Consider the following 24996-nt stretch of genomic DNA (forward strand, 5'->3'; position numbering starts at 1 on the left):
TGTCCATTGTTAGTTCATCTTAGCTCGAGTCCATTAATAATATTAACAGATACAACTTTTGATTTTTAATAATGTATAATTATGAAATTAACATTAACTAAGATTAATACATGTGTTAGAAGTATTTTTCACTCTTAATTAATGTTAACTAAAGTAGTTAACTAATGTAAATTGTAAACAAATGAAAAGAAAACAGGTTTGGAATGTTATGAGGGAGAAGGATTATATATATATGAGAGATTTCAAAGAGTTCAGAGGGAGAAAATGGAAGCTCAATTGTGGAGGTGAGAATAAAAAATCTTGAGAAAGCGATGCAACTGATAAGATTACCATTAACAAACATGCACAGCCACAGAATATATAAAAGGTTTTACGACCACACTAAAGCTAAATGAAGTGCTAAGCATCAATTTTCTATAAGATTACCATGGTAAATAAGTCGCAAAGCTTGCTCAGTTTGCTATTAAATGCAGACCTTGAGAGATAAAACCTCAGTCTCATGTGAAGAAAAAAAAAAAAAACATAATCAATTCAATAACCAGTGAAAGTCCTTGGCCAATCATAGAAATGCTCTGAATGAGCATGACAGTCATATTCATAGCTGATATCTGAGGTTGTTGGAGGGTCAAAAGCAGAAATATAGTGCAGGTTTTAGTGGGGCAGAGACAGCAGAAACCAATAAAAAGAGAGGTGGAGGGATAGAAAGCCTGTCAGATAGATGGAGTACTGTGGGGGAAGACAGAGACAAAACGAGAGGGATAGACGGACCGAAGGAAGCGAGGATGTACAGCTCTGCCGTGGGTGTTTCTCTGTGTGGAATGCAGGTTTGAATTTAATGAGGCTAATCCATTATGGGCAGACTGCCACAGCCCTCACATCACACATGTCTTCAAACCAAACCACCATCCTGCACCCTTCCCCCATCTCCTGGGACGCCACATACTGAGGGACAGTGGTTTCCAGTATGCCTTTAATCAATATGAGTCAATAGTGACAACTTGCACATGTATTATTAAAGAGGTTGGCTTTTCATAAAGAGGTCCACACGTTTCGTTAGAATGAACTAAAATTTTCACATTGTTATATTTTCGCAATAGCTGTTGGTCAAGGCTATTTTTTTAATAAACATTCAGGCAGGGGCAAAGCTGTCAGATAATATGTAATAAATGTTGTAATTTTATACAATTATGAATTCATTATCTGTAGTACAAGTTTAAAATTTTTGTACATTACATTTTACAGTTTTTCAGTTCCACAAAGTGCAGTTTTTCTATAAATTCAGCTGAAAAACTAATAATAGGTTATTTAATGGGAGGTTTCACCCCATATAATATGATAATGTGGCCCTCTATCCACCTTATTTTTCAACGCACAAGTAAGGTGTTTTCTGTGAACGTGTGAGACTTCCAATTTATTAGCCGCTATAGGGAAATGACGAGAAGAATATCCATGTACAGTAAACTGTAAAACTGTTTGTGATTATTATTAAGACAATACATTAAAATAATATGGTAAAAAAATACCAGTTTGCAATATTAAGCTGCTGTTTTGTACAGCTAAAAATAACTGGAAGCGAATGACACCGGAAGCAAAACACATTTAAATTACAAATGGCCGTGCCTGCTCTTAACTGAAAAATAAGGTGGATTGGGCCAACATGTCTTAAAAGGAACAGTTTGTTTCTCCTGGTCAACAATGGTAGAAATATTAGACTTTAAGTTTCTACTAGACTACTAGATGGTAAAAGACTTTTGGTTTGTGACTATTGTATGTAGAAACTGATTTTTAAATAATTAATGAAAAGTCAAAAGTGTGACAACTATCCCCAATCTCCACTACTGAAATATATGACTGCTAGTTTAGTTTTCTGCAGATCCAACAAATACACTGATAACACACATACATCTATTCAAAGTCTTCAAGTTTTCATTTGAAATGTGCAATTTTTAGAGAGTTTTCATCTTCAGTCTACTGCTAAAATGTTTCCTGACGGATGTCAGAATGGCTTGACAGATGTTTTTGTGACACTTCTGATCTCAAAAACCTTTTTAAGATGTTTATCAGATGTTTCTACACAAATATGGTGCTTAAAATACAACACAGTGCTTTCCAAATGATGCTCTTACACAGATATCTGGGGTATCATAGATTTCACACATCGATTTGTGACCATGAGACAATCTGTGGTGGAATTCGCAGGTCACTAAGTAAACAAAATAACATAACAGCTTCTGATTACTCCATTCATCTACAGAAGAAAGACAAAGAACACCCCCCCCCCCCACACACACACACAAACCCAGAGAGAAATGAAGACAGTAATCTGTGGAGTAGGGTGCACACTAAAACACTGGCACGCCCTGGGCGAGCATGTCTCTTGGTATTAGCAGAGTGCAGTAAGGCCATGCATTCTCTCTATTACAAGACTCCCAGGCCTGTAATTAAGTGGGACATGGCAAAACAGCCATCAGCGAGAAGGGAGGCTGACCTGGAAACCACACTCTGTCCAAACGGATGATGCCAGAGACCCTTAAAAAAAACAACAACAACAACATGACGCTTCAGTAATTGGTTTCAAGAGCATGTCTTTAGATTAAAAATAAAGAAATTTGCAGCTATAACTCTTAATAAATTTTCAGAAGTGCAAGCCCGAGGTGAAGAAAATGGCTTTTGCCGAATGAAAACATGCTTTGAATAGCGCTATCCATCACGCTGCTGAGACGACACCACCTCCTTTATTTCTCGTTCAATTACATGAGGATGAAGAGATCTCACTGCCGTTATTGTTCAGATAATGGTTGTTGGGGAAACAAAAAAGAGTTCAAATCAATAGGTAAAGCCCTATGTTCTTTTTAATGGCTGTAAAGAGATCTCCTAAGGCTGAATGTCATGTGTTTTGTGTGTCAGTTTGATCTCTCCACTTGGACATGCAGGTGACAATTTTAAATATTTTTTATATAATATTTTAAAATAAACAAATATATATATATATATATATATATATATATATATATATATATATATATATATATATATATATATATATATATATATATATATATATATACACTGTATATATATTTATTTTATTTATTTTTTTCAAATAATATTACAATATATAATATATCATTACATAATGCATTGAAATGTCAAACTATATTTTCATAATTTAATATATAACAAGTACTGCTCTCTTGTACACATACTGTTCAAAAGTTTGAGGTCAGTAAGTCTCTTTATTTGATCAACAATTAAGTGAAATATTATTCTATTAGAATACATTTTAAAATGTCATTTATTCCTGTGATGGCAAAGCTGAATTTTTAGCATCATTACTCCAGTCTTGAGTGTCACATGATCCTTCAGAAATCAGTCTAATATGCTGATTTGATGTTCAAGAATGTTTAAAACAATTTATTCAGGATTCTTTTGTAAAAAGAAAGTTCAAAAGAACATATACTGTATGTAGAACTGAGTTTTTGTAACATTTTATGTATCATTAAATAAAAGTATTAAAGGTGATAAAGAGGATCTTTTCGTTGACTGAGAAACCAAAGAAACCAGTGATTGACAAGCCAGAGGGCCAATCGTTTACGCGATGATCGCACCTAATAAATAGTCTTTTACAACTTAGTAAAGACAGTTTCAAGTAATATTGCAAAAATGTATAAAACAAAACATCCTCTTTAGCACCTTTAAGTTATTAAAAAAAAAAAAAAACACATACTGACCCCAAAACTTTTAAATAATATTCTAAGTATGTTATTTTTTCCATGTCAACTTACTCCTTTCTGAGCTTAATAATCACAGACACCTTTAAGTCATACATAATGTGACACTACTGATGCATAATTTACAAAATTCACCTTATAGTAGCATTAAATAATGTTGTTTATAACTTAAATTATAAAGTGCTCCCCAAAATATTTAACTACAAAAAATTAGCATTTTTGTCCTTCCACTATAAAGCAAATCAACTTTCCTTTCATGTTACTTCTGCATTTTATCAAAAAATCTTTTGGATTCGCCAGTTAAGAGCTTAAAAGCTTATTCTTCACCCAAAAGGACATCAGATATCTAAATGGAAGCTTTTATAGAGTTAAAAGGTAAAAAGGTAAAATATGTACTATAATAGAGTCCATAAAGGATAAAACCGCAGATTCCACATACTGATGCTGGCCATCAGTGCGAAACAGAACAACACTGTTCAAGATAATGTCCTCTACAAGCAGAATGATGCTAAAAATCCAATGTAATAATTTGTCATGCATTTTTAACAACCTAAATTTATGACTGTAAAAGGCTAAATATGTGAAAACAGATCATTAAGCAGATCATGTTGGTAATTTCTGCACCACTCTTAGTTCCAAAAACTGTAAATTTTCCAAACACCAAGAAACCCTTCAGCTCCGCCCCTTTTCTCATTGGCCAGACCAAAAGATTGTTCCGCTCCCAACTCACGCCATTGGTTTACATGTTAAATAAAGAGAGCAATGACAGCTTTGATGTTTATAATCAAGTTTTAGGTGTATTTACAGCACATTAAACTAGGAAAAGTGTTATATCAAAGAAAAATACAGACTTAATGAGGGGGGGAAAAAACTAAAAATGTGGCACAAAAAAAAAAAGAGAGAGTAAAAAACACAAACCAAAATCTAAGTCATATATAAGAAATAAAATAGCGAGCCCATCGGGAACTGACTGGGCCTTGAAGAGCAGGGGAGGAATTTAAAAAACATCATTAAATTTTGATTAAAAACTATTAAGACAAAAAAAATAATAATTCTTTGGAAATACGTGCACAAAAAGACCAGGAAAGCAAAATAAAATTGAAAGCAAAGAAAAACAAATAGATCCAATTTCACTAAATATTAGACTGGAAAATACTACAGAGGTGATAGACACTGAACTACACAACATCGACTTGAGCTTTGTAACCGTCAGGTCCAGGCAGGCTGAACAGGTACGTCTGTGTGAAATGACCCTTAACTTACTGTGACTGGCAGAGCCCAGTCAGGTATGGAGTCTTCCACAGCATCTGAAAAGCAGTATGTGCATGTCATATCCAGCTCACACACCTTGGTGCCATGAAGCTGATGGTCTCCCTCCCAGGATAATATGCTGCTCTAATGAGGCATAAAATCTCTGGACAAGCAAGGCCATTTTTTCCTGCTAACACCACAGCAACAAAGAAGCACAAGATTGACGGTGAGCTGTGGAGAAATCTTTGGCGCGGTTGCTATGATATCCACAGGACTGTAGAGTGACTCAACAAATTCCCATGTAAGAGATTGTGCTCTTGAGATTCTCTTCTGGGTAAATGAAAATACTTTCCAACACAACACACATATAAAATGAAGAATAAAGGAAGTCAAGGCACATTTTTGTAGTAAACAGATGAATATCAGACTCTAAACTGAGCATTCATTCAGACATCATTTATCACTCTCATATAGTTTCAAAAAGTCTTTTTTAAAAGTCTAACATTTGCAGAATATTCCACTCTTTTCATTATAATGAAAGTTAATGGAACCATAAAACGCACCATAAAAGTACCACAAAAGTGTCTAATAACTAATGGCACCAGATTTGATTTGAGATAAACAACTGAGTGGAAAATTATCGGGCAATAGTGGCTTAAATTTCACAGAGCTATTGAATTTGTTCAGAAAACTTGGACTATAGCCATGTGAGTCATATGGACTTTCTAATGACACTTTTATAGTGCTTTTGTCTCTTAGGAGCTTGACATGCCCATTACTTTTTATTACATGGAAAAGAATAGCCAGTATATTCACCATGAGGTTTGGAATGAGATGAAGATGAGAAAATAATAAAATAAATTTTCAACACATTTGTTGAAAGGTACAACAGGGTGATGACAGGATATAATGGGTCAACAAGCAGAAGCCAGATTCAAACTCATATTGCTAACTGCTAACCGGTCATATGAAATTTTTATGATCTCTGATATGCTTCATTTGAGTATCAATGTTCTCTACAGTTTCCTATAGGAGGAATAAAAATAGAATGACAGTGATGTTTAAACATACATGCACTGACATACAATAAAAACAGAGAGCAATAAACGTGGAGCAATAAACAATAAAATGTGTAACAGAGGCCAGCTAGTAACAGCCATGCAGGTAAACCTCACTCCCCTGATCTAGCGTCCTTGTTAGTATGCCCGCCTCTCATGAAAGGCCGGTTCAAGTCCCGCTTGGAACGAGGCAAGTAAGACCGAAGGGGTTACATTGGTGCCGTGACGCGAATGGGAGTGAAGTTTAGAGTGGTGAGTGTAACGTAGGCCATCTAGTGAGAGCTGTGCAGGTAAACCTCACTCCCCTGATCTCGAGAGGCGCACTAGAGACTGATGCTAAAAGCTGTGGTCTTTAGCGTCATTGTTAGTGTGCATGCCTCTCATGCCGGAGACACCAGCTCCAGTCCCACTTGGAACAGGGCGAATAGGACTCGAGGGGTTACATTGGTGCCGTGATGCGAACGTGAGTGAAGTTTAGGGGGGTGAGTGTAATAGAGGCCAGCTAGTGAGAGCTGTGCAGGTAAACCTCACCCCCCTGATCTTGAGAGGCGCACTAGAGACTGATGCTAAAAGCTGTGGTCTTTAGCGTCATTGTTAGTGTGCATGCCTCTCATGCCGGAGACACCAGCTCCAGTCCCACTTGGAAAGGGGCGATTAGGACTCGAGGGGTTACATTGGTGCTGTGATGCGAACGGGAGTGAAGTTTAGGGGGGTGAGTGTAATAGAGGCCATCTAGTGAGAGCTGTGCAGGTAAACCTCACTCCCCTGATCTCAAGAGGCGCACTAGAGACTGATGCTAAAAGCTGTGGTCTTTAGCATCATTGTTAGTGTGCATGCCTCTCATTCCGGAGACGCCAGCTCCAGTCCCACTTGGAACAGGGCGAATAGGACTTGAGGGGTTACATTGGTGCCGTGATGTGAACGGGAGAGAAGTTTAGGGTTAAGTGTAACGGAGGCCAGCTAGTCAAAGCTGTGCAGGTAAACCTCACTCCCCTGATCTCAAGAGGTGCACTAGCGACTGATGCTAGAGGCTGCGGTCTTTAAAATCCTTGTTAGTGTGCCCACATCCCATGCCAGAGACACTCGGAGCAGGGCAAGTAGGTCCGGAGGGGTTACATTGGTGCCGTGACGCGAACGGGAGTGAAGTTTAGAGTGGTGAGTGTAACGTAGGCCATCTAGTGAGAGCTGTGCAGGTAAACCTCACTCCCCTGATCTCGAGAGGCGCACTAGAGACTGATGCTAAAAGCTGTGGTCTTTAGCGTCATTGTTAGTGTGCATGCCTCTCATGCCGGAGACGCCAGCTCCAGTCCCACTTGGAACAGGGCGAATAGGACTCGAGGGGTTACATTGGTGCCGTGATGCGAACGTGAGTGAAGTTTAGGGGGGTGAGTGTAATAGAGGCCAGCTAGTGAGAGCTGTCCAGGTAAACCTCACCCCCCTGATCTTGAGAGGCGCACTAGAGACTGATGCTAAAAGCTGTGGTCTTTAGCGTCATTGTTAGTGTGCATGCCTCTCATGCCGGAGACACCAGCTCCAGTCCCACTTGGAAAGGGGCGATTAGGACTCGAGGGGTTACATTGGTGCTGTGATGCGAACGGGAGTGAAGTTTAGGGGGGTGAGTGTAATAGAGGCCATCTAGTGAGAGCTGTGCAGGTAAACCTCACTCCCCTGATCTCAAGAGGCGCACTAGAGACTGATGCTAAAAGCTGTGGTCTTTAGCATCATTGTTAGTGTGCATGCCTCTCATTCCGGAGACGCCAGCTCCAGTCCCACTTGGAACAGGGCAAATAGGACTTGAGGGGTTACATTGGTGCCGTGATGTGAACGGGAGAGAAGTTTAGGGTTAAGTGTAACGGAGGCCAGCTAGTCAAAGCTGTGCAGGTAAACCTCACTCCCCTGATCTCAAGAGGTGCACTAGCGACTGATGCTAGAGGCTGCGGTCTTTAAAATCCTTGTTAGTGTGCCCACATCCCATGCCAGAGACACTCGGAGCAGGGCAAGTAGGTCCGGAGGGGTTACATTGGTGCTGTGATGCGAACGGGAGTGAAGTTTAGGGGGGTGAGTGTAATAGAGGCCATCTAGTGAGAGCTGTGCAGGTAAACCTCACCCCCCTGATCTTGAGAGGCGCACTAGAGACTGATGCTAAAAGCTGTGGTCTTTAGCGTCATTGTTAGTGTGCATGCCTCTCATGCCGGAGACACCAGCTCCAGTCCCACTTGGAACAGGGCGAATAGGACTTGAGGGGTTACATTGGTGCCGTGATGTGAACGGGAGAGAAGTTTAGGGTTAAGTGTAACGGAGGCCAGCTAGTCAAAGCTGTGCAGGTAAACCTCACTCCCCTGATCTCAAGAGGTGCACTAGCGACTGATGCTAGAGGCTGCGGTCTTTAAAATCCTTGTTAGTGTGCCCACATCCCATGCCAGAGACACTCGGAGCAGGGCAAGTAGGTCCGGAGGGGTTACAATGGTGCCATGACCTGGAAGGGAGTGAGGTTTAGAGCAGTGAATCTCAACCTTTTTTTGAGTAATGGACCCCTGTCATATTTAGAACCATCCTCAAGGACCCCAGAATAATATTGGCTTGCTGATATCATTAATGTCTTTGTGATGATCAAATGCAATCAAGTATAATTTACTACTACGTTGGTTGACTTGTCCAATATTCAGTCATATCGTCAGTTAATTATACATTATCTTCTTCTTTTATGGGAACATGTCAAATGTCAAAATATACAAATATTCATATTCAGATATTTTATAAGGACCCCCTGGCATTATGTCAAAGACCACTAGGGGTCCAAGGACCCTTGGTTGAGAAACACTGGTTTAGAGGGCTGAGTGTAGCAGAGGCCAGCTAGTGAGAGCTGTGCAGGTAAACTTCACTCATCTGATCTCAAAAGGCGCACTAGCAACTGATGCTAGAGGCTGTGATCTTTAGCGTCCTGGTTAGTGTGCCCACAACCCATGCCAGAGACACTGGTTCGACTCTCGCTCGGAGTGGGGTGAGTTGGACCGGAGGGGTTCCAATGGAAAAGTTTGGATAACTGGGTCTTGAAAGAATTTGTGAAATATTTAAGTTTGCAAAAATATCCCAGACTTTTGATTGTAGTGTTTGGTATCTTTGTAAATCTGAACAGAATTTCAGATGATATCTCAAACTAAGGGAAACATGCGAGAAAAATCAAGAAAATAATCTGAGAAGCACTGAGATCTCAGCCAGCCTCCATTAGTGGCTCATTTAATTTTATTGCACAAGGAAAAATGTTTGTAAAGAAGGTATCACTTTCCACAGTGGCAAAGTTAGTAGCCAGTTCTCCTTCTGAATAACATATAGACCGAAACGTAATTGCAATATCATCTGAACTCTTTGACTTTACCATCCGCCATGAACTCTGTTCACTTCTGTGCACATTGCTACAAGCAATGTACACTGACCTGACGCTAAAAAACAAACTGCTGCGCATAGGTCACTGTATTGAAGTCACATCAAAACAACATATGGACCTAGCATCCCGGAGCCTGATATTTCTTCTCTTGACAACCTGCACAATACGCAAGGAGCCGAATATTTCACAAGCATCTCTCGCAAATTAGACTGTGGCCAGACCATTTATCCTGCGAGTAATCCAATTCATTTCTCACTCTGTGATCCCTATTCATGGGGGAGAAAGATGACTCAGACATTTTAGCACTGCAATAAGTGACTCTAAACAATCCTAATAGAGATGAATAGAGAGGCTAAACGTTCAGAGAATAACGTGATGAATGTTGTAGGAGATATGGCAAGCTGCAAATAGAGACGTTGCACTTAGACCAGACAAGAGGAGATCTGTTCATCAACTTGTTGGCACAAAATCAAAATATTAACGTTAATTAGAAACACGGAGTGATTAAAAACAACATGAATTGTATAGGACACATCAGAAAGGACGTATTGACAGCTGCCAATGTGATGGTGGATTCATGGTGTTGGATGAATAATAAATAATAAAGCAACAACAGGAAGGTGTAAAAGATTCTAAACTGCAACGCAAAGCTACAAGCAACAAAATCGACGGTTCAACCTTACCTGTCATTCTCCGTGCTCTTGAAGCCCGGTAAGATGTTCCTGAAGCTGCTGTGGCGGTCGAGCTTTGGTTGGCTTTTCGTGCGTTTAATGGAACCCTTCAGTCTGCGGCTCAGAAAGCCCTGTACAGGAAGTCAGAGGAAAGGACTGTGTTACACTCACAGATTCATTAACCACTGGAGCAGCTGCATGTGAAAACCGACGCTCGGCTTTTCCCGTTCTATTTGTTCTTTCCTCCCTCTCGCTCTCCTCTCATCTGTAGCGTTTGGTTGAGCCGTGCATAGCTGCACGATTGGTGCGGCACACACATCTGCTCGCAGCGCTGGGCTGAAGGAGCTTCACTGATGTGATACTCCCCTCAAAGCCACTGTTACCATGGAAACTGTTGGCTGGCATGGAAAGGGGGAAAAAATACTGGTGCACTGCAAGTTCATAGGGGGAGAGCTGAGCTGGTGCTTTTCAGAGGCTGTACAGATTAGAACAAGATTAAAAGGACTTGAGTTATTCTTGAAAGACCAAAGTCTGTCTGAGTTAGGTGCTTGAAACATTGAGAAGGGAAAAAAAAAACGTGCATTTCTCAGGCATGTTGATGCAATTAATGGGTAGGAAATCTGAATCAAGGCCTCATGCATGAAATGAATGAATGGCTGATTGATCTTAATAAACCACTTAGTGACCGTTGTTGCTCAACAACCAATTAAGGGGCTAACGGGAACAAACAAAGTCACATTTTTGAATGCAATTTCTGGAATGAATGAATGAATGAATGAATGAATGAATGAATGAATGAATGAATGAATGAATGGATGGATGGATGGATGGATGGATGGATGGATGGATGTATCTATCTATCTATCTATCTATCTATCTATCTATCTATCTATCTATCTATCTATCTATCTATCTATCTATCTATCTATCTATCTATCTATATGATACATAGTTGGTTGAAGTGCTCATCTGAAATGCTGTGGCAGAAACCAGATTATTTGCTTGGTAATCATTCTACCTATATAACCCTTTACCATTTCTTTATCACATTTGCTAATAAATATTGTGGTCCTCATCATATTCCTATTGAGTTTCAACTGAGGCAACAAAATGGATCTGGGGCAAAGGTTAGTCCCATGTGGCTTCTTATACTCAAGTGAAACTATCCCAAATGGCATTGTGTTGCCATTCAACTTGGTGTCTATGTGTACAATCAATTTATTCAATGGCCAACGTTGATGCTGAAATCTACAGATCCTATATAATGCCACATTTATAATACATTTTATGATAATAAATTATAACTTATAATTATGAAATGTAAATTTAAACATGTCCACCCGGTGAGAAGGCTGTCTGTAGACCTTTAAAATTACACAAATCTCAAACTCACTTATTGGCCGAAGCTGACAATTTTATAATAGCCAAGTATCAGCTGATATAGACATATGGTAAGTAAAGATTTTTGTTTTTAAGACTCAACTGTTCTCAATAGGTCAGCTTTAAGGCATCTTATCGAAACATCTACAAAGAATATTTTCACCCTCAGGTGTAATTTAAATTTTTTAGTTATTTTCAGGGCATTTTTCACTTTACCAGTAGCCAAACTTCCAGATAGAATAATTCATTGAGCCTGTCAGGGAGAAGGAAGAGCTCTGTTTGATGATGCTGTTGTTTGGAGGAGACATGTAACTGGAGGCTGCAGCCGCAGTCTGGATCAATGACAACACAGTCTGCAGAGCTCCACTCCTGAAACAAACTCAAGCCGTGTAGTGATTCTGCATCTTTCAATGAAACAATACACCGAGAAGCATCTACAGTTAATGAAATGTTTTTCACTGAATGACGAATTCTTTACTACAAAACCAGTTTTATGTGTGAAACTCGACATTGTCACAAACATCTAATAGGCCAGATAATAACTGCTCTATATAATCTGTCAGAAACAGGTTGGATTCTGAAAACTGCTAAAAAGTGCATAAATAGCAGTTTGCCTGTTGGTTAACATTACCTAATAGTGTGCAAGGCCTTGACATTTATGGGAAAATACAATTTTGGTAACACTTTACTTTAGGGTCCACTTCTTACTATTAACTAGTTGCTTATTAGCATGCATATTACTAAGATACTGGCTGTTTATTAGTACTTATAAAGCACATATTAATGCATTATTCTGCATGATCATATTCTACATCTCTTAATCCTACTCAATACCTAAACTTTAAGAACTACCTTACCAACTATTAATAAGCAGTCATTCGGAGTTTATTGAGTCAAAAGTCATAGTTAATAGTGAGAATTGGACCCTAATCTAAAGTGTGACCAGAGTTTTGATTAAAGATCATGAAAATAAACTTTTTTGTGCATTTGGAAAGCAGTCAATTTTAACGTTTAAATGCATTTTTTTGGCATTCCGGATCACACACTATTCTAGGCCTAACATATGCGGTTATGTTGGCATCATGTCTCAGTAATAAGCTCTGTCAGCTGTCAAAAGGCTGAAGGTCTGCAGATTCCTTTACGTCTATTGTGTGCATGTACTGAATTCCTGTAATGCTTAGCTGCTGAGCCTGCATTCCCAACCTCCTCTCATCTCCCCCACTTCTCCCCCTACTCCTGTAATCTTTTATGCTTGGCCTCTCTCTGCCCTCTTGTGTCCATGCTTGTGAGTTTGTGTCTGACAGCTTTAATTGTGTGGCTGTCTGTTTGCATCTGTATGCATCCCAGACATGGCATGAAACATTTTGAGGCTGATAAACATTGATTTGAAGGCCCTGCTTAGATTTGTATAACCTGGTTCTTACTTTGTAAGGCTGCAGAAGGCTAAGCTCTGTCCTGACCCCCACATGGCACTGTTAGGCCGTTAGTCACACCAGTGCTAGTGAAGAAAAGATCCAGGGCTCTTTTCCAAAACCTTGTGAGACGTCTACATAGACAGCATTTATTTAGTCAACATGAAAACTGTTCCAAAAGGTAAGCTGCAAAGTACCAAAACCTTTCACTCACTTTTGAGGTATTGCTTCATCTGAAGTCAAATTGCAATGTTAGTGAAGGTTTTGTGTGCTAGAAATTGTCATAGTATTTGCTTAATTTTCCAGGAAAATATCTAAAGATTCTTGGAATATAAATGTACAAAAGTCAATTAAAATTTAAATTAAATATAATTGTATATATTTTACAGGGGAAAAAAGGAAAACAATTCAAGTGTTCAAAAACTCATTAAAAATGTGCAAGAATTATGTTAAAGCTCTTTAATGGGTCCTTTAATGGGTTAAATCCCTATTCCTAGCCTGAAATTGTGTCTCGACAAGTAATAAGCCAGTCCTGTTATAACCAGTAGAACGGAGATCTTATTGTGCCAATGCACCAAGGTTACAAGATAAACATTCCTGGAAGACATCTAATTTAAGATGAAATATTTTAAGAGGCCCCTTATGCCAAGTCTTTCACATGTCTCCTTATGCCAAGCGCACACTACAAGACTGTAGCTTGCAATTAAATTAAAAACTCACAGTTTGGCAAATGGTTTTCCTGTTTTAAGAATAAATCTAACAAAGTTAGGTTTATATTCTAAACAAACATTCTGCCAATGGGTTAAAAAAACAAACTTAATTCAAGATACACTCTGAAAACAACTTTTTATATCTTATTTATTTTATCTTGTTTCATGGACGTTTAAATATTTTTTTACTGGAATACAAAATAAAAATACTGAACACTGAGCAGAAAATGTATCCCTTCAATGCAAAAAAACAAAAAAAAACAAACAAACAAAAAATTTGAATGGATTTCCAGTTAAAACATCTACAAACCTTTAAAACAGGATAAAATTACATATAAAAGCAAAATATATTAAGACTTCTTCTCATATTAAAAAAAAAAAAAAAGTTGTTTAAGTGTATTTTTAGTGCTGTCAAATTGATTAATTGCGATTAATCGCATCTAAAAAAAAATTGCTTACATAATATATGTGTGTATAAATATTATACAGAGACATATTTATAAATAATGATATATAAATGTAATTATATAAATATAATTATATATGTAATAATATTTTATACAAACATTATGTAAACAAACTTTTATGTTAGATGCAATTAATCACGATTAATCTATTTGACAGCACAATTTTTTTTATTATTATTATTGCACTGGCAAATTTTTCACTTGTTTTAAACTTGTTTTGCACTTGAAACAACATTCTCATGAAACATTCTCAACAAAAAAGCCAAAATATATATGTGACCCTGGACCACAAAACCAGTCATGAGTAGCATGAGTATATTTGTAGCAACAGACAACAATTCATTGTATGGGTCAAAATGATCGATTTTTCTTTTATGGCAAAAATCATTAGGATATCAAGTAAAGATCATGTTCCATGAAGATATTTTGTTCCTACAGTAAATATATCAAAAATGTATTTTTGTGAGTGGATCTGCATTGCTAACGACTTCATTTGGACAACTTTAAATGCGATTTTCTCAATATTTTTTTTTGCACTCTCAGATTGCAGATTTTCAAATAGTTGTATCTCAGCCAAATAATATAACAAACATACATCAATAAAAAGCTTATTTATGCAGCATTCAGATGACGTATAAATCTGAAAATCAAAAAATTGACCCTTATGACTGGTTTTGTGGTCCAGGGTCACATATTATGCATTGTTACTTCTCAAGTATGATGTTTTTTATTTAAGTTTTTTATTTTTTATTTTTTTTTTACTGAAAAACAACAACAACAACAACAACAAAAACCTCATCAACAATATTTTTTTGGAGTGTTCACCCCTTGTGCAGCTCAGAAAAGCCATGTCTTCTATGACAACACTAGTTTGTGATATAATGGGCAAAATCACATTTTCTTTTACAGTGTGAAAATACGTTTTTTGGGTTTAGTCTTCCATGAAGGCACTTAGCATAACAGCCGTTATCAAACATGAGAAACACGCTCTCAGATAACAACTAAACAAGAATCCCAACTGCAGTGAGCCTCTGCTAAGAGCCTGAATGTGTCTGAGCATCTGCTGAAACAATACATCTAATGTCATTATCTGTTGTTCACAGCCAGACAGTCTAGCCTGAGCCTTAATGCAGAGGAGTCCACAGCCTGAAGCTGCCTGCTCTGCATGAGAACCAGGGCCTGTGGGGAAATCTGTAACCCTGGGTTCCTAACGATCATGTCTGCATATATCACCAGAGCAAGGTATTGGATTTCTCCCAGGGTTCTCAAAGTGGTCCACACGGCATGGGGGCGCACTTTTGCCCTTCCTCCTCCTGTTCTGACAAGCCTGGGATCCTGATCAATTAGCGTGGATCCGGTTCGGCGTACTCGCACGAAAGGCTCTGTATCGCCTGAGACAGCGGGACTCTCTTGTGGCCCCGCAGGAGCCAAATACACAACTCATCGGCATGCACGAGGGCCGTTCGCGTTCAAGCATGCTTACAAACACAGTGCTCATTCTGTCTTGCATCAGTTAATAGATCCTGTCATTAGTTTAGCTCTGTAATTAAGCAAAATGGGTGAGCTGAAAGCAGTGGAATAACTGTTTATCTTAGGTTTCTGGTAGGGGGTAAACTGTAGAGGCAGACTGATGCCAATATTTGAATGCAACAAGTACCACTGGAAAATAAAAACACAGGCCTTAAAGAGAATTAATGAAGTGCGTATACATGAGTGTTTCTTCAACTTTAGGCACAATTATGTCCAATGATTTATTTTTTATTCAAACTAACAGATTTCTCAATAAATTATCACAATCTATCATAGACTATCTCGGAGACTTTTTATCATACAGTCTTCACTTAGTTTTGCTGCTTTTAAACAGTCTTTTTTAATAAACACTACCATTTAAAAGTTTGGGGGCAATAAGACTTTTATATATTTTTTAAAACTTTGTTATTTTGTGGAAACCACAATACTTTTTTCTCAAGATTTTTTGATGAATAGAAAGTTTTTTAATGCATCCTTGCTGAAAAATAACAAATTTCTAAAAAATAAAATTATTGTTAACCATTATATTTTTATTAGTGTGGCAAACGATTAATCGCCATTAATCGCATCTAAAATAAAAGTTTGTTTTTTCATAATATATATGTGTGTGTACTGTGCTTAATTACTATGTATATTTAAATACACATATATATATGCATATGTTTAAGAAATATTTGTATATACTGTATATATATTTATATAATTTATATTATATATAAATATAAATATTTTATATATAAATATAACGTAAATATAATATGTTTTTTTTTTCTTATATATACATGCATGTGTGCATAATTACATAGTTATTATATACATATTATACACAGTACTGTAACGAAGGCGGGACTCAGGTAGGGATCCAAATGCAGCGTTTTATTAGAAGTGAGCGTGGTCGTACAGGCAGGGTCAAACAGGAACAAACAGGAGCAATAAGGAACAGGCAGAGTCGTAGTCAGGGTACAGGCAAGGATCGAGGCAGGCAGCAATGGGTCGTAAAACAGGAATCAGGCAAGATCAATCACAGATAGACAAACAGGATACAAGGAAACGCTCAGAAATGTAACACGAGTGAAAACAAGACTTCGCGATCAGGTGATGAGTGTGTGAGTCTTTTATGGTCCAGTTAATGCATGGCAGCTGGATGTGGTGATTAGTGTAGTGATTGGTGGAGTGAGTGCAGGTGATTGGCAGAGAGGATTATGGGGAATGTAGTCCAGGAAGTGACAGGAACTGACTGTGATTGTGACATAACGCCCCCCTCCCGGAAGGCGCGTCCTCGCGGCGTAAAAGGAACAGCTAGGGAGGGAGGGTGCATTGGAGACCTGCATGCAGACAGGAACGGGGTCCCCAATGCAGGTCCAGGAACTCGGGCAACCATGGCGAGTCCGGAGTGTCGGAAAGCCACGGCGGGTCAGGTGGCTCGGGCGGCCACGGCAGGTAAGGTGGCCTGGGTAGCCATGGCAGGTCAGGCGGCTTGGGTGACCACGGCAGGTCAGGCGGCTTGGGTGACCACGGCAGGTCAGGCGGCTTGGGTGACCACGGCAGGTCAGGCGGCTTGGGTGACCACGGCAGGTCAGGCGGCTTGGGTGACCACGGCGGGTCAGGGTCCATAAATGGCCAGAATAGTTCAAAGGCCGATGACGGCAGTGGCCGAGCAGGGTCCCCTCCCACAAGCTCCCCACCCCTAGGTATACTGCCCCCCCCCAAAAAAGTTCTTGGGGATTTCAGCGGGGTCCGTAGCGGGCTCGTGGGCAAGGAGTTTGGGTGGCGTCGGCAGCAGGGCAGACGTATCAGGGTGAGCGGCCAGCTCGGTGGCGGCCTCCGTGGCCGTATCAAGGAGAGCAGACAGCTCCGGGGAGACGGCAGCGGGCTCGGGCTGCTCCGGGACGGCAGCGGGCTCGGGCTGCTCCGGGACGGCAGCGGGCTCGGGCTGCTCCGGGACGGCAGCGGGCTCGGGCTGCTCCGGGACGGCAGCGGGCTCGGGCTGCTCCGGGACGGCAGCGGGCTCGGGCTGCTCCGGGACGGCAGCGGGCTCGGGCTGCTCCGGGACGGCAGCGGGCTCGGGCTGCTCCGGGACGGCAGCGGGCTCGGGCTGCTCCGGGACGGCAGCGGGCTCGGGCTGCTCCGGGACGGCAGCGGGCTCGGGCTGCTCCGGGACGGCAGCGGGCTCGGGCTGCTCCGGGACGGCAGCGGGCTCGGGCTGCTCCGGGACGGCAGCGGGCTCGGGCTGCTCCGGGACGGCAATAGAGCTTGAGTTCCTCAAAGCACGTAGGACAGCCAAGACATAAAAGGTGAGAACAGCCCTCTGGGCCAAGACAGGACTGACCAGGAGAGCAGGCTGTGCTGGAGCGGACTCACTGGCTGGAGCGGACTCAATGGCTGAAACAACCCCTGCATCCTTGAGCACCGCAGGGGCGGCCATCTTGCCCGTGGGCACTGGCAAAGCAGCCATTTCGTCCATCGCGTCCAGGGTGCTTAAGTCCACTGCAATAGGCGAACGAGAGTCCATAGCAACCGGCGAGCTTGAGAGCGTAGAAACCGGCGAGCTTGAGAGCGTTGAAACCGGCGAGCTTGAGAGCGTTGAAACCGGCGAGCTTGAGAGCGCTGAAACCGGCGAGCTTGAGAGCGCTGAAACCGGCGAGCTTGAGAGCGCTGAAACCGGCGAGCTTGAGAGCGCTGAAACCGGGCGAGCTTGGAGGAGCGTTGAAACCGGCGAGCTTGAGAGCGTTGAAACCGGCGAGCTTGAGAGCGTTGAAACCGGCGAGCTTGAGAGCGTTGAAACCGGCGAGCTTGAGAGCGCTGAAACCGGCGAGCTTGAGAGCGCTGAAACCGGCGAGCTTGAGAGCGCTGAAACCGGCGAGCTTGAGAGCGTTGCGGCCGGCGGGCTTGAGTGCGAAGCGGCCGGCGGGCTTGAGTGCGACGCGGCCGGCGGGCTTGAGTGCGAAGCGGCCGGCGGGCTTGAGTGCGAAGCGGCCGGCGGGCTTGAGTGCGAAGCGGCCGGCGGGCTTGAGTGCGAAGCGGCCACCGGGTTTGAGAGCGAAGCGGCCACCGGGCTTGAGAGCGAAGCGGCCGACGGAGACTTGGGAATGCCAGCTGCTCGGACTGAAATCAACGGTGGATCGGTCACACTGGAACGCAACACTCTCCGCTCCCGGACTGATCTAGAGACCTGACGTGACTCTGGGTGATCAGCGGCGACGTGACTTTGCTCTGGGCGATCAGCGGGCGTGACGTTGCTCTGGGCGATCAGCGAAGGCGTGACGTTGCTCTGGGCGATCAGCGAAGGCGTGACGTTGCTCTGGGCGATCAGCGAAGGCGTGACGTTGCTCTGGGCGATCAGCGAAGGCGTGACGTTGCTCTGGGCGATCAGTGCTGACTTGACTTGGTGTTGTTATTGTGGTGACCGCCATTTTGTGAGTGTCATCTGGCGAGGCGGCCATTACATGATCTACCATGGTGTCGCATTCCTCCGCGACCCCCACAGTAAACAGAGAACCAACAGTCAATAATGCATAATCCAGAAAGCAAGTAAGTGATGAACGCGGTCCCTCTTGTCTAAGTTTATCCTGGAGGGGTTGATTAATGCCATCGCAGAAAAAGTCTATAAGTGCACAGTCAGGCCAGTCTGCATAATAGGCAATATCCAGAAACTTCTGAATGTGGTCCTCCAGGGTACTATTACCTTGACGAAGGCGGATGAGACGTATAGCTGGGTCCATGTTGAGGCTGGAAACGCTTGTGGAAGCTGCTGGATCGTAGATGGCGAAGTCTTCTGTAACGAAGGCGGGACTCAGGTAGGGATCCAAATGCAGCGTTTTATTAGAAGTGAGCGTGGTCGTACAGGCAGGGTCAAACAGGAACAAACAGGAGCAATAAGGAACAGGCAGAGTCGTAGTCAGGGTACAGGCAAGGATCGAGGCAGGCAGCAATGGGTCGTAAAACAGGAATCAGGCAAGATCAATCACAGATAGACAAACAGGATACAAGGAAACGCTCAGAAATGTAACACGAGTGAAAACAAGACTTCGCGATCAGGTGATGAGTGTGTGAGTCTTTTATGGTCCAGGTAATGCATGGCAGCTGGATGTGGTGATTAGTGTAGTGATTGGTGGAGTGAGTGCAGGTGATTGGCAGAGAGGATTATGGGGAATGTAGTCCAGGAAGTGACAGGAACTGACTGTGATTGTGACAAGTACACATATATTATGTAAAAACAAACTTTTATTTTGGATGCGATTATTCGCAATTAATTGTTTGGCAGTATTAATTTGTATATATTAAAAATAAATTTGATTCAATATGTAAAAAATAAAAATTACGGCTTTTTCCAGTGTCATTTCTACCACATAAAAATTTTTACAAAGTTAATATTGCTTCTTTTTTTGAATTTTTTTTTTATTGGGATACACAGAATGCTAATTATAAAACAAAATAATTAACCATTTTATTTAAAAGTAAAAAGAATGGAATGGAAATTACATTGTGGTAAAAGTTTTTATTACTTTCAGAAAAAAAATGACATTCAATGATGTATAATTATATGCTGTTGGACATTGTTAATGGACAAAAACAAACAAACAAACAAACAAAAAATAAACTAGTAAGAGCGTTAAGAGTGTATCTTAAGACTGGGCAAAAGTGGCCATTGTTAAAGAAATTAATTTGCTTAACTTATAAATTACTATATTGCTATTGCTAAAATTGACAAAATTACGACATAGACTGCAAGTTATACTGAAGCGAAAGTTCGGCTACCCAAATCTAAACTAGCTGGCTCAATCAAATCATGATTAAACCTGGGATTTATATTGTCATCATGGTAACCTGTCGCAATTGAGTTGTACACTAGCAGTACAATAGAACAGGAAGGATGTGTTCTTACACAACAGCTCATCAACTCTGCAACCCACTTCACTGTGAGGAGCATGAGGGGAAAATATTGCCCTTCTCAAGAGGGCGTGCAACAAGCACAGGAAAGCGTGGGTACTGGTGCTGCTGAGCAGTAGTTCCACATTGCTAAATTCAGAAAGATTCGCTTCCCATCTGTCTTATTTAAAGCATGAATCAACCAGGACTGATTGCATCTCCTCCAAAGACTGTTCCCCATTAGACACCCATCGAGGTCTATAAACCAATAGCTTAACTTTATCAGTGTGCCTAATCCTTCTCTCCTCTCAGGCTGACCCGAGGATTCAGAGCCAGCTGTGGCCGCGTCGCTCACTTATCTGCGAAGAGAGTCATTAGGACCGGTGCTTCTTGCCCTAGGCAGGAAGAGCACAATGCAGCAGCAAAAACATGCCGTCTCTCCTCGGGGTGCGTGATGACACCTGCTTTATCCGACTAGCAACAACTGCTGGGATTAACCTTGTAACTGAGTTCAATGAATTGCAGTCAGGAGTTAGTCGACAAGTGCAATCCAGTGCCCTTTGCTCCACTAATCTCGACAAACAGAAAGTCAGAAAAGCTGTGTGTGCCACGCAATGACTGTAATCCACAGTAAACACTTTCTATGCTGTAAAGTGCAGTGTGGCCTAGTGGCTAAAGATGTGAGTTAATCTATGAAGTGTCACCTTTAGTAAGGCCCTTAATCGGTTACTCCAAAGGGGGACTGAACCTGTAATCAGAATACTGTAAGGGTGTTTTCACACTTGGCATGTTTGGTTCGATTAAAACGAACCCTGGTGAGATTAGTGTTAGTGCGGTTTATTTGAACATGTGTGAACGCTGCCATCCCAGCCCTGGTGCGCACCAAACAAGCGGACTGAGACCGCTGAAAAGATGGGTCTCGGTCCACTTCCAAACAAACTCTGGTGCAGTTCGAATGATATATGAACGCAACACGGACCAAAGACATGTAAATGAACCAAAAACAGGAATATGAGACCCCAAAAAGGACAGAATCCTCATGCATATTAGTTTTTCTCATCATAGTCACGGGTTTACCCATCATAGGCATCAGGCTCGTGTCTCCACGCAGCAGATCGTTTGTGTGTGTGATGGAGGAATTCCCACTGCTGTTTTGTCTCCTTTACACATTTTATAAGCTCTTCACGAGTTCCCAGCTGGCCGAAATACCATCATATGCAGCCTACGCACACACAAAAAGAGCATTTATCTCAGCACACAGCATTGTTTTGGATGTTCGGTAAGTTCCGTCTCAAAATAGGCAATACGTCATAAAATCCGACAAATCAGGTTGTGAATGTATCCCTATGCCTTTAGGTTCATATCTTTTGCTTCGGTGATAAAATTGCCAATCTGAATGCTAATCGGACCAGGACTAAATGTTTTTGTTTTTTTTGGTCTGGACCAAACGAACGGAACTACAAGAGTGAACGCACACTTCATCTAAGGCCACGTACACACTGCAGCTAAATTCGGTTGTCAGTTCACCTTTTAGTGCTTAATCGCATTCTGTACACACAGTTCAGTAAAATACGGGAGTGACAACCGCATTCTAGTCACATCTTTGCAAAAGTTTATTTTATTTAACAGTTTCAGTTTCTGTACTGTAAACGTTAGTGTAACGGTGGCGGCCCATCCAAAATTAATCTTTTACATTTTTTTTGGTTTTAACCAAATAAAGTTCGGGCGCCAGGTATAAAATACCAGTTACATGAAAATAAAAAAAACTTTACAAACAAGTATGCAGTTCAAGTGAATATATATATATTTTTAGTCAAACAATAAAGAGATTGCAATGCAATTATACCACAGATATCACATTCAACCAAAATAATAACAGCAAGAAAAAAAAACAATTCCATATATTCACGTCCTGGGTAGTAGTAACGGCAGTTTCACAGTTTCAGGTGTCCAGTTTTCTCCACATTATAACTCCAAAATGAGCCACACAAAAAATAAATAATAAAAAACTAAGAAGAGAAAGGGAAAAAAAAAAACAACCACAAAAGGAGCGAGGCAAATAATTGATTAAATAAACTCAACAGTTCCCAAGTTCAAAAAAACACAATATGCCAATAGGCGAAATAACGAAAGTAAAGATGTGAATGCGTGACTTTGTATATTATGTGTGTGTGCGTATTGTTGTGGTGAGTGTGTGTGTGCGGGTTGTTCTTTGTGGTGAGGCCTTCGAGAGAGTTTGGAGAGTTTTCAGAGGACGTGCATGGAGATGGAATACCTGGACTCGCTGGTATGGATTTTCCTGCCTTCTGCAGGACAACGGCACAGGTCTGCAGTTACTGTTAGGAGTAAGGCTTTGCTTTGTTTATTCGACTCGTTCGCCACGGCAGATGCGAGTCGCGTCGTCTCAGAAGAGCTGGTACGAATTATTCTGCACTCTTCTGCAGGGAAACGGCACGATCTTGCTCCGTAGCCAGTATTAGCAATAAACCTCTCGGTCTCACTCCAGTTTAGCCATGGCAGATGCTGCGATGCGTGTCACGGAAGAGCTGGAGCTGCTTCACCAGGTAAGTGGTAAGTGCATTCTGTTTCCTCTCTCGAATACTTCACACCCTGTTTACAAATTGATGTCCTTTTTATAAGTTTTCACTTAATTTTTTTTTCCAAATATGGGCACGGATGCTGGAAGGCTCGTGGACTTCCGCACCGTCACACTCTCCCCCCCCAGGTAAAACCTACCCATGGTTGATGAAACAAACAAACCAAACAGGTGGGTTTTTTTTTTTTTTTTATTTTTTGTTTTAAAAACCCAAGAATTCTTCATCATCTGAGCTTTGCTGGAATAACTGCTTAAGTTTTTCCCTTTCCTGGGACTCAATCTCTTCTGAGGTTGGGTAGCATGGTTTAAGGTTACATATGTGAGCTGTACGGACGTCCTCTCCGGTTTCCTCCAGTGCTATCTGGTAATTCAGTGGGCCTAACCGTTTTAATACCCGGTAAGGTCCTTTCCACTTTGGGGCTAGTTTTGCAGTAAAGTTGTGTTGAGCGCTGGACTGGGGAAAATTTCTTAACCAGACACGACTTTTTTCCTCAAATGAGGCTTCTCTCCGGGTTTTATTGTAACTTCTGAGCTGTCTTTTTTGGGCTTTTTTACAGCACTCATCTGCTTTCAACCTCAGCTGTGCAAGATGGTGGACAACATCATAGGATGGAGTGGATGGTGATAGACATTTACCCTGGAGTAATTTATCCATGGGGCCGTGCAGTTTCCTTCCCAGTTGAAGTTCTGCCGGGGACATCCCAATGCTCTCCTGTACTGCTGAGTTCATGGCAAAACGGAGTTCAGGTAAGTACTGATCCCACTTCTTGTGGTTGTCATCCACATATGAGGCAATCATGCATTTCAGTGTTCGGTTAACTCTCTCAGTCATATTTGTTTGTGGATGATATGCTGTTGTTAGTTTTTGAATGATGTTCCATTTTGCACACAGCTCTTTGAATATGGAGGAAACAAATTGGGTGCCACGGTCAGACAAGATGAAGTCTGGAACGCCCCACCGGGTGAGTATTTCAGTCCTGAGAATTTTTGCTATGGTTGGAGCATTAGCATTGCGCATGGGGAAGAACTCAACCCAGCGAGAGAAATAGTCCACAAAAACCAGAAGGTACTCGTGACGTTGTGTGCTGCTTGGCAAGGGCCCCATGATGTCGACACCCACCATCTTGTTGGGTTGTGACACACAGAAACGGGTTGTAGTTTGCCAGCCGGTTTTTGGTTTTCACTTTTCAGTGTTTGACATTTGGTACAGCACTTAACATAATGTTTGATGTCCGTCCACATCCCTGGCCAGAAAGCAACATTGTGCAGACGTTTGTAGGTTTTATATATACCTGCATGGCCGCTTAACGGATGGGAATGGTAGTGTTTAAGAACAGCTGGTATGAGACTGCGAGGCAGGTACACTCTGTAGTGGACTTGGCCATCTGACAGGTGGGTCTTATGATACAGTTGGTCCTCTCTAACCTCATATTTGTCCTTCAAGTTTTGGTTGTTGTTGTTCTCTGCCAATGCTTTAAACACCTTTATGATTTCAGAATCTTTGTGTTGTTCCTCCCAAATCGACACAGCAGAGACTGGAAATTCAACAGCCTCTTCCTGACTAGAGTACAAGTTGCAACACGGTAAGCTGGAAATCCTGGACAAAGCGTCAGGTGCTACATTCAGTTTGCCTTTTCGGTATTCAATGATGAAATCAAACCTTTGCAATCGTAGGGCCCATCTAATGAGACGGCTGGTGGTTTTTGGGGAACCCATGACCCACTGTAGCGCAGTATGGTCGGTGACAACAGTGAACATCTTGTGCTCCAGGTAATGCTGCCATTTTTCAAGTGCCCATACGACTGCTAGGCACTCTTTCTCAGTAGCAGAATAGTTCGATTCAGCTTTGTTAAGGGTGCGGCTTGCGTATGCAATGACTTCTTCCAGTCCTTGGTTTTTCCGTTGTGTTAATACAGCACCGAGTCCGGTATCGCTG

General features: G+C 41.6%; 1 protein-coding gene and 1 long non-coding RNA gene across 8 annotated transcripts in view; one reads left to right on the forward strand and one right to left on the reverse strand.

Annotated features, from left to right (window-relative positions):
* Nucleotides 1-24996, reverse strand: part of dab2ipa (DAB2 interacting protein a) — a 131937-nt gene that overhangs the window by 50659 nt on the left and 56282 nt on the right. For 6 of the 7 annotated variants that reach the window (XM_067394512.1, XM_067394514.1, XM_067394511.1 and 3 more), the window contains one exon: nucleotides 10109-10227. In XM_067394512.1, the coding sequence (XP_067250613.1) occupies nucleotides 10109-10227 (119 nt within the window). Of the gene's footprint in view, nucleotides 1-4994; nucleotides 5013-10108; nucleotides 10228-24996 lie in introns of those variants that run through there. The other variant, XM_067394520.1, reaches the window with a different exon arrangement.
* On the forward strand, nucleotides 23199-24106 carry LOC137026260 (uncharacterized). Its single transcript, XR_010895866.1, has 4 exons — nucleotides 23199-23231; nucleotides 23317-23457; nucleotides 23618-23807; nucleotides 23953-24106. It is a non-coding gene; the product is annotated as an uncharacterized lncRNA (long non-coding RNA).

The sequence above is a fragment of the Chanodichthys erythropterus genome, chromosome 9, assembly GCF_024489055.1.
Source record: "Chanodichthys erythropterus isolate Z2021 chromosome 9, ASM2448905v1, whole genome shotgun sequence".
NCBI lineage: Eukaryota > Metazoa > Chordata > Actinopteri > Cypriniformes > Xenocyprididae > Chanodichthys > Chanodichthys erythropterus.